The 12,500-nt window shown below is 47.9% G+C and overlaps 1 protein-coding gene across 2 annotated transcripts in view; it reads right to left on the bottom strand.

Annotated features, from left to right (window-relative positions):
• LOC138945458 (protein toll-like) overlaps positions 1-12,500 on the bottom strand; it is a 12,569-nt gene extending 69 nt beyond the window's left edge. Inside the window, exons 1-5 of one of the 2 annotated variants that reach the window (XM_070316887.1) lie at positions 12,266-12,500; positions 5,295-7,578; positions 4,394-4,530; positions 2,145-2,333; positions 1-1,746 (exon numbers count right to left, since the gene is read on the bottom strand). The exon at positions 1-1,746 is cut by the window's left edge and continues 69 nt beyond it. In XM_070316887.1, the coding sequence (XP_070172988.1) occupies positions 136-1,746; positions 2,145-2,333; positions 4,394-4,530; positions 5,295-7,521 (4,164 nt within the window). In that variant the 5' untranslated portion in view covers positions 7,522-7,578; positions 12,266-12,500 and the 3' untranslated portion in view covers positions 1-135. Of the gene's footprint in view, positions 1,747-2,144; positions 2,334-4,393; positions 4,531-5,294; positions 7,579-12,101; positions 12,232-12,265 lie in introns of those variants that run through there. The other variant, XM_070316888.1, reaches the window with a different exon arrangement.

Below are 12,500 nucleotides of genomic sequence, written 5' to 3'. Positions count from 1 at the left end.
GCTTTATTGTAGCGAGCCAACTGTGATATACGACAACTGTTTCAGTAGGACTCACCATTCGGAATTCCTTTTTCGGTATTTTCAAATAAGAACCGGTTAAATACAAGAAATATCCGTCTGACAACCTGCTGTCTGTTAACAGATCTCATAACCGTCAAAGTTGACGAACTGCCTTAATCTCTTAGCAAACCACGGATCATTCTCAGCCAAGAGTGCTGACGTTTTCAACACTTGCTGGATCTCCTCCACGAACTTCGTGACGTCAATGTCCTCGCGCGTCACCAGCGCCACGCGGTGGTCACGTGACTGCATCTGGCGGTCAAAGGTCACGTGGAAGACGAAGGTGAACCACTCGTTTTTCGGCGTGTGGTCTGACAGCACGAAGATGCTGCGCGTGCAGGATTCCGCCGCGTGCACGATGTTCTCCTGGATGGCGGCACCCGGAGGGAAATCCCTGTCCTGCAGGATACAGGCGTGACCTCGCTTCTCCAGGGGCTCCACAATATTCTTCAGAGTGAAAGGCAGGTCTCTGTCCGCGTACCATACAAACACCGATCTGCGCTGTCTACTGGCTTGAGACTCGACGCTCATCTGTTTGTCAAACACCGGGTTGTTTGCAACAAGATGCACGATGTCCTTACCAGCATCGCTGTCTCTTGCATTTCGGTTGTTTGTCTCGTCGCCAAAGAGGTCGTCACTGATGACAGAAGGGTGCTCGCTTCCCTGTCTCTGAATAATAATTTTAGCAGGAACGAGCTGGTTAGCGCTGGATCTGTCCTGGATGGTGTAAGATGTTACCTGGCCGTTCTTCAGATTCAGCTGCAGATCGCTGACTGACAGCTGTCTGTCGAACGCAGGACTGTGCCCCGTGTTGTGACAGTAAGCCTGGTTGTGCTGAGCTAAAGTGTTCTGTTCCATCAAATCGTTCTGTTCGTTCTCCGAGGTGGCAACAATGTTGTACAAAGCCACGGGCTCAGGACCCTCCGGCGTATCGTCTTTCTTGCCCTTGCCTCTCTCTTTCATTGCTTTCTCCGGGTCTTTCTGCTTCTTCTTCTCCGATGCCTGGAGGTGCGGCATTTCGTAGAGGAGCTTCTTGGTGAAGTGCTTATCCTCTGTGGTGATGTAGCGGCCCCGTTGGATGTACTGCTGCACGTGCTTGTTGGTGATGTCCTTGGCGGAAAAGTTGTGGACCACCACCGTCATGAAGTGGACCATCTCCTTCTGGCACTTGCTGAGGGCTTCTTTCGTGGCGGTGACAAGGAGGTCGCTGTCCTCCCAGGCCTTGCCCAGCACCACCACTAGACGTTTGCTGTTCTTCACGCAGTGCCTCACGTTCTCCGACGTCGTGAAGCCCACGAAGGCGTCGCGGCTGTAGAAGAACACCTTGTACCTCCCGCCCTCCTCCAACGCTTCGATCAGGTGACGCAGCACCCAGGCGCACGCCGTGACGTCACAGCACACGCTGACGTCATAGAGGGTCTGGTGGTCGGGCGGGTCGGTGTCGAATGGATGCATACCCGTGTGTATGTAGAGTAGGACTTTGAGGCGGCGGCGTTGGATGAAGGCGATGACAGCCAGGGTGAGAAGGAGGAAAGCGAAAAGGAGGGGGACGGCTATGGGGGCGGCCAGTTCACCCAGGGAAGCGGACGACTTGCAGACGAACTCCCTGTCAGGAACGAGGGTGAAGAAACGGCCGTCTGACTCCTCAGTGCTGCACTTAATGGTGTCCGAGTCCTCCGCTACTGTCTGTAGTTGAAATGAAAAACGGGGGATGTTAACAACGAAGTCAGAGATAAAGGCGGGACTCAGGGCTCAGAGAGAGAGAGAGAGAGAGAGAGAGAGAGAGAGAGAGAGAGAGAGAGAGAGAGAGAGAGAGAGAGAGAGAGAGAGAGAGAGAGAGAGAGAGAGACACACAGACACAGACACAGAGAGAGAGAGAGAGAGAGAGAGAGAGAGAGAGAGAGAGAGAGAGAGAGAGAGAGAGAATCATCTGTCGAAATTGAAATCCCGACAAACACAGAGAGACAGACTGACAGAGACAGAGACAGAGAGAGAAAATCGTCTGTCAAAATGTAAATCTTGCAATCTAATCTGGTGTAATCTTCCCTATTTCGATAAGTCTTATTTGTCATTTAGTTCCTGACCTTGTGTGAAAGAAGCCAGCCCTTGAGCCACAGCGTGCGACAGTCGCAGCGGATGGGGTTGCCGGCCACACGGACAGACTGCAGCTGCCTGAGCCGGGCCAGAGCAGGAGCTAGTGACGTCAGCCAGTTGTCATCCACGTGCAGCACGCGCAGCTGTGGCATGAAGGTCACGACGTCCGCTGGTAGCTCCTGCAACACAGTGTCCACAAATATGCATCACAAAGCGTTATGTTGGTAGAGCTGACTTGTGATCCTGGGGCCACAGGTTCGACTCCCGGCCGGGACGGACACGGGTCAACTGTATGTGCAGACCCAGAGACGGTATCCATCTCCCACCCCGTGTCACCACAGTGGCACGTTAAAGATCTCAGTCACTATGCCAATTGTGTGCAGGTGGCTGATTACACCTAAACGCGCACACACCACCAGGGTAGCGCGACTCTTGTGTTGCTAGCTTTTCACTGAGAGGAAGCGACCCGAATTTCCCAGCATTGGGATAATAAAATGAAATAAAAAAAATAAAAATAATTTTTTTGTTTTTTTGTTTGTTTTTTGTTGCTTAACGCCCAGCCGACCACGAAGGATATCAGGGCGGTGCTGCTTTGACATATAACGTGCGCCACACACAGTCACATTATTCTGGCACCGGGCCAACCAGTCCTAGCACTAACCCCATAATGCCAGACGCCAGGCGGAGCAGCCACTAGATTGCCAATTTTAAAGTCTTAGGTATGACCCGGCCGGGGTTCGAACCCACGACCTCCCGATCACGGGGCGGACGCCTTACCACTAGGCCAACCGTGCCGGTTATGAAATAAAATGAAAACATGAACAGTAAAATGACAGTTTAAATGCACACTCCTTCCCGTGTAAACAGTTTGGATCACTATTTTAGATCTGGCCTGGCCTAGCTTTTACATAGGATGAGACCATTCCTCCACTAGGTCACATACCAAACATCAACAGCCTGTGTGTTATCTGTGCACAGCAGATTTTTTTTTAAGGCCAAACAAAAATATAATTATGTTGGTTTAGGGTAACGTGACCACACAAAAAAAGATCGGTAGGTTGGCTTGGGGTTTTTTGTTGTTTTTTTTGTTGTAATGCCGTCGATTTTAAAGAAGGTTATTTCCCTTAGTCTCGGTATGGTTCGCAAAATGTGCCAAAAGTTGTTTTTTTGAGAAATGAATAAAACGTTTTCGGGTCGGCGGGAAAAAATAGGCGCGGTAGGGTTACCCTAAACCAACATATACTTTTGTTTGGCCTAATGAATTCTATAAAAAAAAAATTAAAAATTCAACTCACCACAGGAAGCCGTCAGAGTGTATATTTTTGGTGTGTGGCCAAGTGGAGGTATATATTCTTGTCCAGTGACGTAGCACAGCTCCTAAAAGTGGTCCGGCCATAAAAAAAATAAAAAGGTACTTTTCCCGGGAAACGAAAAACGTGAACTAAGGTAGATAACTCAGATGTCTCTTCAGTGCAAAACGCGATGGCTCAGTGGATCAGTAATGCGTCTCAGTCGGTGCATACGCAGTTTGCCTTTTAGTTTTACTTTAGATTTAGATCTATAGTCTTCACTTGTGAATGTCAATTAGTGACAATTTCTCGCTTAACGCTGTCATTGTGCGATCTAAGTCACGACCCCTCCTTCCTCCTAACACAGCGCTGAAGCTTATGAAGACGATTTTTTTTTTTTTAACAAAAAACTGGTCCGGCCATGGCCGGAGTGGCCGGTAGGGCTGCTACGGCCCTGTAATGTCGTATGTCAAAGCCTGACCAGATATGAGACGGAGTGTTTTCACGGGAAGGAGATTGACTTTAAAGTTTAAAGCTGGATGCAAACAACTGAATCCCCTCCAACTCACAGACACCAGTACATTGCAAGCATTTTAAATGACATCACTCATACCACACTGGCGGGGAAGAATGCCCATTGCACGCGGCGAAACACGGTTGATTTTGCCAGGGAATTTCTTTTCATCAGTGTCGCAATCGGCTCCGAAAGGGTTTGATGTACCCAGTAGGCTATACATGTATATTGCTATTCGCTATCCGCAGCAGAAATCAGCCTTTCGAACAACTAACAGAACGTTAAATGGCCCAAGGTCCATCGCATCCAACACAACAAAACAAACAAACCTGTAGTGTTCGTCACGAAGTTCGTTCAGGTACACACACTTGACGAGGACAAGGACATGTTAAAAGGTCCAAGGTCCATCGCATCCAACACAACAAAACAAACCAACCTGCAGGTTGTTGGCTGTGAGTCGGAGGGAGTGAAGGCCCCTCAGGTAGGGAAGTTTCTGGACCGTCTTGATGCTGTTGTTTTGCAGCCAAAGTTCCCGGGTGTTGGCGGGTACCCGGGGTGGGATGGAAGTCAGACCTGAAGGCAGAAGACAGAACACGCTGTGAACACTGGTGAACATTCCTAGTGATTCGCCCTTCCATTGTCATGAACATTCCTAGTGATTCGCCCTTCCATTGTCATGAACATTCCTAGTGATTCGCCCTTCCATTGTCATGAACATTCCTAGTGATTCGCCCTTCCAATGTCATGAATATTCCTAGTGATTCGCTCTTCCATTGTCATGAACATTCCTAGTGATTCGCCCTTCCATTGTCATGAACATTCCTAGTGATTCGCCCTTCCACTGTCATGAACATTCCCAGTGATTCGCCCTTCCATTGTCATGAACATTCCTAGTGATTCGCCCTTCCATTGTCAAACACTGGAGAGGTCAGTCTTTGTGTTTAAATCAGTTGGCCGAGTCTCGTTTTTCCACTACCTAAAACAAAAGGGTAATGCATGTATCCCACGCTGTAATGACCGACTAATTAATCAACCAATCGTTTTCTCAGACGGAAAGGCACATGTTACGAAGAGAGACGGGCACACAGACAGACGTAGAAACAAAAGAACTTACACACAATCAGAGAGAGAGAGAGACAGAGCCAGGGAGACAGACACAGAGAGACAGAGAGACACGGAGAGACAGAGAGAGGAAGAGAGATAACAAAATTAACACAGGTAAGACTGAATTTTATGACAGAAATATAGGTGTGTAAGATCCATGTTTTTTTGTATGAACTTTAATTTGTTAATACAAATGTCAACACCCCAAAAGGACAGAAACAAATCATACCAACCTGTGTGTTTGCAATCCACAATGACAGTCTCCACTTTTGTGCGCACATAGCACGCGCATCCTTCCGGGCATGACGTAGTTCCAGCCTCCTCCTCCAAGGGGCAGTAAGTCTGATCGTCCTCCAGACTCGCGACGCGCTTCCCCGATAGCTCAGAAGGCCAGGCACAGTTCCATCCTTCCAGGCACTCCTCGGTTCCCGCTAGCTTTCCCTTCGCCTTCCACTCCTGCAGCTGGTGAGTGACGTTGAGGATGTTGCAGTCACAGGCGAGGTGGGCGCCCTCCATGAGGATGGTGAAGTGCTTGATGACCAGCATGAAGATGGGCAGAGTCTCGCGTGTCGCGTTGTATAGCACCACAGAGCGCAGCTTGCTGAAGCGCAGAGAGATCACGCGCTGCGACGTCGGGGTCTTGGAAATGTCAGCGAAATCCCCCGTGGTTGGGTTCTTGAGAGCTTCGGCCAGGCGGGAGGCCGAGGTGCGCTGGCTGATGTGGACAAAGTCCAAAGCCTGAATGTCCGTGTACTCCAGGTTGGTGTGCACCAGGCCTCGCAGCTCCAGCACAATGACGGGGAAGGTGGTCAGCGGGTTGTGCTGCAGCTCCAGCAGCTTAAGCTTGACCATCATCATGCTGAGCGCGCCGTGGTCAAAGCGCCGGATGCTGTTGTTCTTCAGTCGCAGTTCCGTCAGCTCCTGTAGGCTGGTGAACAGTTCGTCCTGCAGTATCTCCAGCGCGTTCCTCTCCACGTTTAGCTTGTCCAGCCGCCTCACGTTCCTGAAGATGTTGTCTGGAAGGGCCTTCAGCAGGTTCCCCTGAAGGTCCAGCTTCTTCAGCGCCGTCAGCTTGAAGAAGAGCTTAGCGGGCAGGGACGTCAGCCGGTTGTGAGCCAGGCTGAGGAATTGCACGCCCGGCACGAGGTCGAACACGTCCTCCGCGATCACCATCAGTCCGTTCCGCTGCAGCGAGATGAACTGGAAGTCGCTGGTGAAGTGGAAGCGGGTCAGGTTGGTGATGTTGTTGCCGTCCAGTATCAGCAGCCTGCGGAACAGGTGGGGCGGCATGTCAAACGAGCCCCTGAAGTTGTACAGGTCGTTGAACTGGAAGGTCCGCGACAGGTTCCTGGGCAGCTCCGCGAAGCCGTCGGCCCAGGGGAAGACAACAGGCGCCGTCAGCTTGTTGTCTCTCAGCTCCAGGGCGCGCAGGTTGGGCACGGAGGTGGCTAGGAAGTCGGGAAATGCGGGCAAGCTGACGTTGCTGAGCACCATCTCCACCACGTTGCCCAGCTTGCCCGTGCAGCGCGCCAGGTGGTGGAGGTAGGACGGCGCAGACCAGTCGCCAAGAATGGAGAAGGCCTTGACTGCCCTGAAGGCGTCACACAGGCGGGGGGTCGTTTCCAGCTCCCCGAGGTCCCAGGCCCGGTCACCGACCACGGTGAGAACATTGAGGTCCGTCATGTTGGCGATCATCTCCACTACACTCATGCTTAGCCTGCAGTGTAAACTCTGGAAGTAGGAGATGAAGTTGTGGTAGTATCTTTCCCCTGACCCAGTCTCGTTCGCTGGCTCGCTCCCGTTTTGAGAGGGTGGTGTGTGATGAGTCCCTGCTTGGGCCACCTCAGGCTCTGATGTGGAAGTGGGTGTCCCGAGACTACCGTGGGAAGAGACTTCCACATCCCCCCGCAGCACGACCTGTGTCACCCCTGTGTCCAAACAGCCAACAAGGAACATGACGATGGCTTCAGATCCCGAGGTCTGATTCAGCTTGCTCTCAAAATCGTCCCGTGTCAGGTAGCAGCGGGGTTGGCCCGTGTGGATCACGAACTTCTTGGTGAGCAGGGGTAGCACTTCCTGCTGTGCGTTGAAGAACAGGTTGTTGCGCATGCCCGCTTTGAAATCGTACCGGCATTTTGTCAGGGGCGGTAACTCCGTGCTGGTGGAACTGGCTTCTGGTGTGGATTCGTTCGTCAAATTCTGCTGTGGGGTGTTGCTGTTCTTGCAAGGTTCTGTGTGATTCATGATGTCGTTGGCTACATTCTGCTGTGTGATGTTCGTGCCACAAGGTTCTGAGTTAGTTCTGCTGTTGTCGCTGTCGACGGTGGTTGTGGCAGCGGTGTCGCCACCAAAGGTGACGTCGGGCCGAGATTGTGTTGTGGTGAGCACTGGGTCTGCCTCACTGTAGAAAGTCCAAAGCCCGACGAGCAGGGCAAGGGGCATAAACCGTGCAGGCCCCATGTCGCGTAAAACTCAGTATTGTCTCCCTTGTCGTGATGAAGTCATCGCTCAGTAGTACTGCGAGACAGAAAGTTGCAGTCACATGATTACGTCTACAAAGATGTTAAAATACATTACACTGTTAAACACTGCATATCATATTGCTGCAACATGTATTGCGGAAAAATTGAAGCGTGTTATCCCCAGGCTTGTAAGCACTGATAAGCACTGATCTGACAGGATTTTTGAAAAGAAGAAATTTTGAACAAAGAATAAGTTTGTTGTATGATACACTGTTATATTCTGAACAGCAAAGAATGCCAGGTCTTTTGTTATTGGCTGATTTTGAAACAGCTTTTGACAGCATTGCCTGGTCCTTTATTCAAAAATCTGTTCATGTTTTTAATTTTTGTCAGGATATAAAGCGCTGGGTATCAACTTTCTATTTTCGTATTACATCCCGTGTAAGTGTAAATGGATAGTATTCTGAATGGTTTTCCGTGCAGCGCGGTACAAGGCAAGGGGGTCCCCTGTCTTGTTATTTACACCCCCGGTATAGGGGTGTGTATAGGATTCGCTCCATGTGTTTGTTTGTTTGTTTGTGTTCGCATATAGATCTCAAGAATGAACGGACCGATCGTCACCAAACTTGGTGAACAGGTTCTATACATTCCTGAGACGGTCCTTACAAAAATTGGGACCAGTCAAACACACGGTTAGGGAGTTATTGGTGGATTAAGATTCTACAAGGACTTATAGAGGGAGATATTAATGGTCAAAGGGAAATAACCTTCTCAGTTGGTGGCAGTGAGAATGGTTATTTCCCTTTGACCAACGGGGGTGTTTTTCCTACCTCGGAGGAATTTCTTGTTGTTCTTAATTTGTTCAGAGATTTTAGCCGAAAGGATTCCAAAAAAACATAAAGATGAAAGGAATTACTATGTTTGATTAATAGTTGCTAATATCCCCATTTGCAGATGACACAACATTATTTTTGGACGGTAGGAGAGAATTTTTTATTGAATGTATGAAAGTATGAAAGAAATATTCCCGATGGTCGGGGTTAAAATTGAATTGCAATAAAACCGTCGCAGTATGGATTGGGTCTTGTCTCATTTTGTCCCTTAGATTTATGCCGGAGTATGATATGTGTGTTGGAACCCTAAATTTTTTAAAGTTCAAGGTATTGTGTTTTCAACAAGAGTGGATGCGATTGTGCTAAGGAATTATGATAGTAAATTAGAAGACATTCGGCATTTGTTGAATACCTGATGAAGGAGAACTCTTACACCTCTGGGGAAAATAACAGGTATAAAGACACTAGCAATTTCATTTGTTTGTTTGTTTGTTTGCTTAACGCCCAGCCGACCACGAAGGGCCATATCAGGGCGAAGCAATTTCATAGTGTTTGTGAAACTTTCTGATCCATGTGAAGAAGTGTTAAATGATTTGAATAAGATGTTTTATTCTGTTGTTTGGAGTGGTGAAATTGAAAAGATAAGTAGAAAGTTCAGGATTATGAAGATGGTGGTTTGAAAATGATTGATGTTAGATGTTTTTTGTCAGCCCTTAAAATAAGTTGGTTTAAATCAGCATTTCAGAATTTTAGAGCGGAAGCATCTACTCTTGTCTGCTTATACTATTTATTTGTTTACTTTATTGTCCCATCTTTGGGAAATTTGAGTCGCTTCCTCTCAGTGGAAAGCTAGCAGCAACAAGAGTCGCGCTTTCCAGGTGCATGTGTGCGTGTGTATAATTATGTTAAATCAGCCACCTGCACTTATGGCAGAATGATCGAGGTCTTTTACATGGCACAGGGGTGGGACATGGATACTGTCTCGTAGTCTGGACATAAAAGTGACCTGTCCATCCCGGTCCGGATTTGAACCCGTGACCCAAGGAACTGAAGTCCAGCTGATTATAACGATGGTTTGCTTGAGTCAGTAGCCTTTTTTCACTGACTGACCATGTAATCCCAGTGAATATCCAGATGTGTTGTGAAGTACGCTTTACTGTTGTACTTGTGTAAACACTTCCCGGTTACTGTATAATATATATAAACCGGCACGGTTGGCCTAGTGGTAAGGCGTCCGCCCCGTGATCGGGAGGTCGTGGGTTCGAACCCCGGCCGGGTCATACCTAAGACTTTAAAATTGGCAATCTAGTGGCTGCTGCGCCTGGCGTCTGGCATTATGGGGTTAGTGCTAGGACTGGTTGGTCCGGTGTCAGAATAATGTGACTGGGTGAGACACGAAGCCTGTGCTGCGACTTCTGTCTTGTGTGTGGCGCACGTTATATGTCAAAGCAGCACCGCCCTGATATGGCCCTTCGTGGTCGGCTGGGCGTTAAGCAAACAAACAAACAAACTGTATAATATAAGGCGGGAGAGCTCTCCCCAGTCTAAAGACCTTTCTGTGCAGAGTGGGAGTTTTGTCAATTAATTAATTTCTTTAAAAGTCACCAGTGGCAGTAAGGACGCTGATTTTTTTGGCTCACGTAAGTGTAGCCTATGCGATCGTAACTTTGTCTGTCTGTGCGTGCGTGTGTGTGTGCGTGTGTATGTCTGTGGTAGAAACTCTAACATTTGAAGACGTCACATTACATTGACGTCACATTATGACGTAAGAGGGTTAGACGTCACGCGAAGGAAGTACTGAAAGTCTCGGTCATTATTATTTTGAGCGGGCCGAGACTCTGTTGGCAGTCGTGTCCCTGTAAGTAGGCTACATGCAGACAGACATGTAGATCTAGTGTCTCGCTTTCTTGCACAGTTTCACCTATGCTCTTTCTGTGTGTGTGTGTGTGTGTGTGTGTGTGTGTGTGTATGTGTGACGGAGTGATTGAGTTTGTGTTACTGTTTGTCGATTTCTTACGTGAGCCTTGATGGCTTCGCCTCTTGTTAGTATTTGTCTAATTAGAAGGTTATGCGTTTGTCCCTTTGCCAGCACAGATTCGTGGGGGTTTATCTTTAAAACATCATGTTCTGTAAAAATTAGTCTAACACTTGCAGCTATTGGTAGGATGTCACCCGGACTTGTTTGTCTCGCATAAACTTCGTACTGACCATCCCCATCTCATCCAAAGTATTGCTCATCGAACTTTGGACCCTGTATTCCACTCAGCTCACCGTATGATGTAGTCTAATTCGTGATGAAATGTGGTCATTTTAACTTAGAAATTCACTTCGTTGCAAAAATCTGTCTTTTGTCATTCAATGGACGTATAACCACTCGTTGCGTTTTCGAGTAAATCGAACTTTGGGGTAAACTCTGTCGGATTTCATCCCAAATATGCTTTACTTACACGAACTTGACATTCTTTTCTCCTTCTAGATAGTTGTACCCCTTGAAATTAGCTGGGAAACATTCAGTCTGGAGTTTAGTTTGTCAGAAGCCCGGCTGACATTCCACCTATTGCCGCATGTCTATCGGATGTGTAGCAACTTCCGTTGTTCTGCTTCGCCGGAAGCGAATGGCCGTCACGGAATGAGGTCAATTGGCAAAGAGTTCTTGACCTCATGAGTAACTGCTGTTCAAATGCGTACTAATGATGTGCGTACTATGTGCGTATAAGTAAGCCTGCGCCTTCATTGGAACCCATCACCGCATCATTTCACCATGAAAGACATATCCCGGAAGTTAAAAGATTAACTGACTTACAAATCACACGGTTGATTATTAGAAAACCACACACACACACACACACACACACACACACACACACACACAAAGTAAAAATCGCGACGAAAACCAGCAAACAAACAAGCAAGTAAATGCGCAGTGAAAACACCTGCAAACCTGCCGAGGGAGAGGGAGAGAGAGAGAGAGGGAGAGAGAGAGAGAGAGAGAAAGAGAGAGAGAGAGAGAGTACGAAAGAAAGAGCAATAATGAGATCAGTGGAGACAGACAAACAGACAGACAGAGACAGACATACAGAAAGAGGGGAAGGGAGAGAGAGAGAGAGTACGAAAGAAAGAGCAATAACGAAATAGTGTCGTCAACATCCACACGATTTAGGACAATGCAAATGTAATGGCAAAACCCGAAACACAGACAACCGAGTGAGTGCAACCTTATACAGGTAGCCAATGGCACAAGTCCTGCTGTCGTTATGTGTCTATTTACTTGTCGCGTCAATCTGCGTTAACAAAAAACTGTCGACAAAGCGATAGAGAAAGAGGAGGGGAGAAAGGGGGGGGGGGGGGGGGCAGAGACTCAGAGGGAGCAGAGACTCAGAGAGAGAGATGGAGAGAGAGGGGGGAGAGAGACAGGGAGGAAAGACTGACACGGAGAGAGGGAGAGAAAGATAGACAGGGAGAGAGAGGGAGAGAGAGAGTGGAGAAAGAGACAGGTAGGGAGAGAGAGAGAGACAGATGGAGGTAGATAGAGGGAGAGAGAGACTCGACTGACAGTCAAAGAAAGAGAGGGAAAGAGAGAGAGGGGGGAGGGACAGAGAGAGACCTAGAGAGACTCTTCCGAAAAAGAGAGACAGAATAGAAAGAAAAATACATATAAGAATGCTTTTAACATTAAAGTATGATCATTTAGACTATTACGAAATATGGTAACACTCAGACAATAAATCTTTCAAATTTCACTTACTTGTCCGGTGCGGTATTTGATTCATCTCGGAAATTTTAGACGGAGTAGCTTCAAAACTGAAGTTTCATTCTGGTTGGGTTAAGTTACGTTAGTCTGATCAACTCGCACATTATATACACACACACAAAATGCAGCAGACAAATTTATAACCAAAATATACTCACAATCACGGCACCCTTTCCGACTTCATTCGAACGTCACACCCCTCCCAGTGTTTCTACGTCAATAGTTTACGGCGCAGTACAATTAAAACTGTGACATGCTCGGCGATGTCACTGTAGGCCCTATGTCAAGTCGTAAACACAACCGGCCTCAAAACCTCGCTGATTCAAGGCACAAACAGACATAAACAAAACAAGCACTGACAAAAAGTGTCTCGTGTATTCAGAGTGCCTCGTG

This window comes from Littorina saxatilis, linkage group LG13 (assembly GCF_037325665.1).
Source record: "Littorina saxatilis isolate snail1 linkage group LG13, US_GU_Lsax_2.0, whole genome shotgun sequence".
NCBI lineage: Eukaryota > Metazoa > Mollusca > Gastropoda > Littorinimorpha > Littorinidae > Littorina > Littorina saxatilis.
The sequence above is the reverse complement of the archived record's forward strand: the minus strand, read 5'-3'. Positions and strand labels throughout refer to the sequence as shown.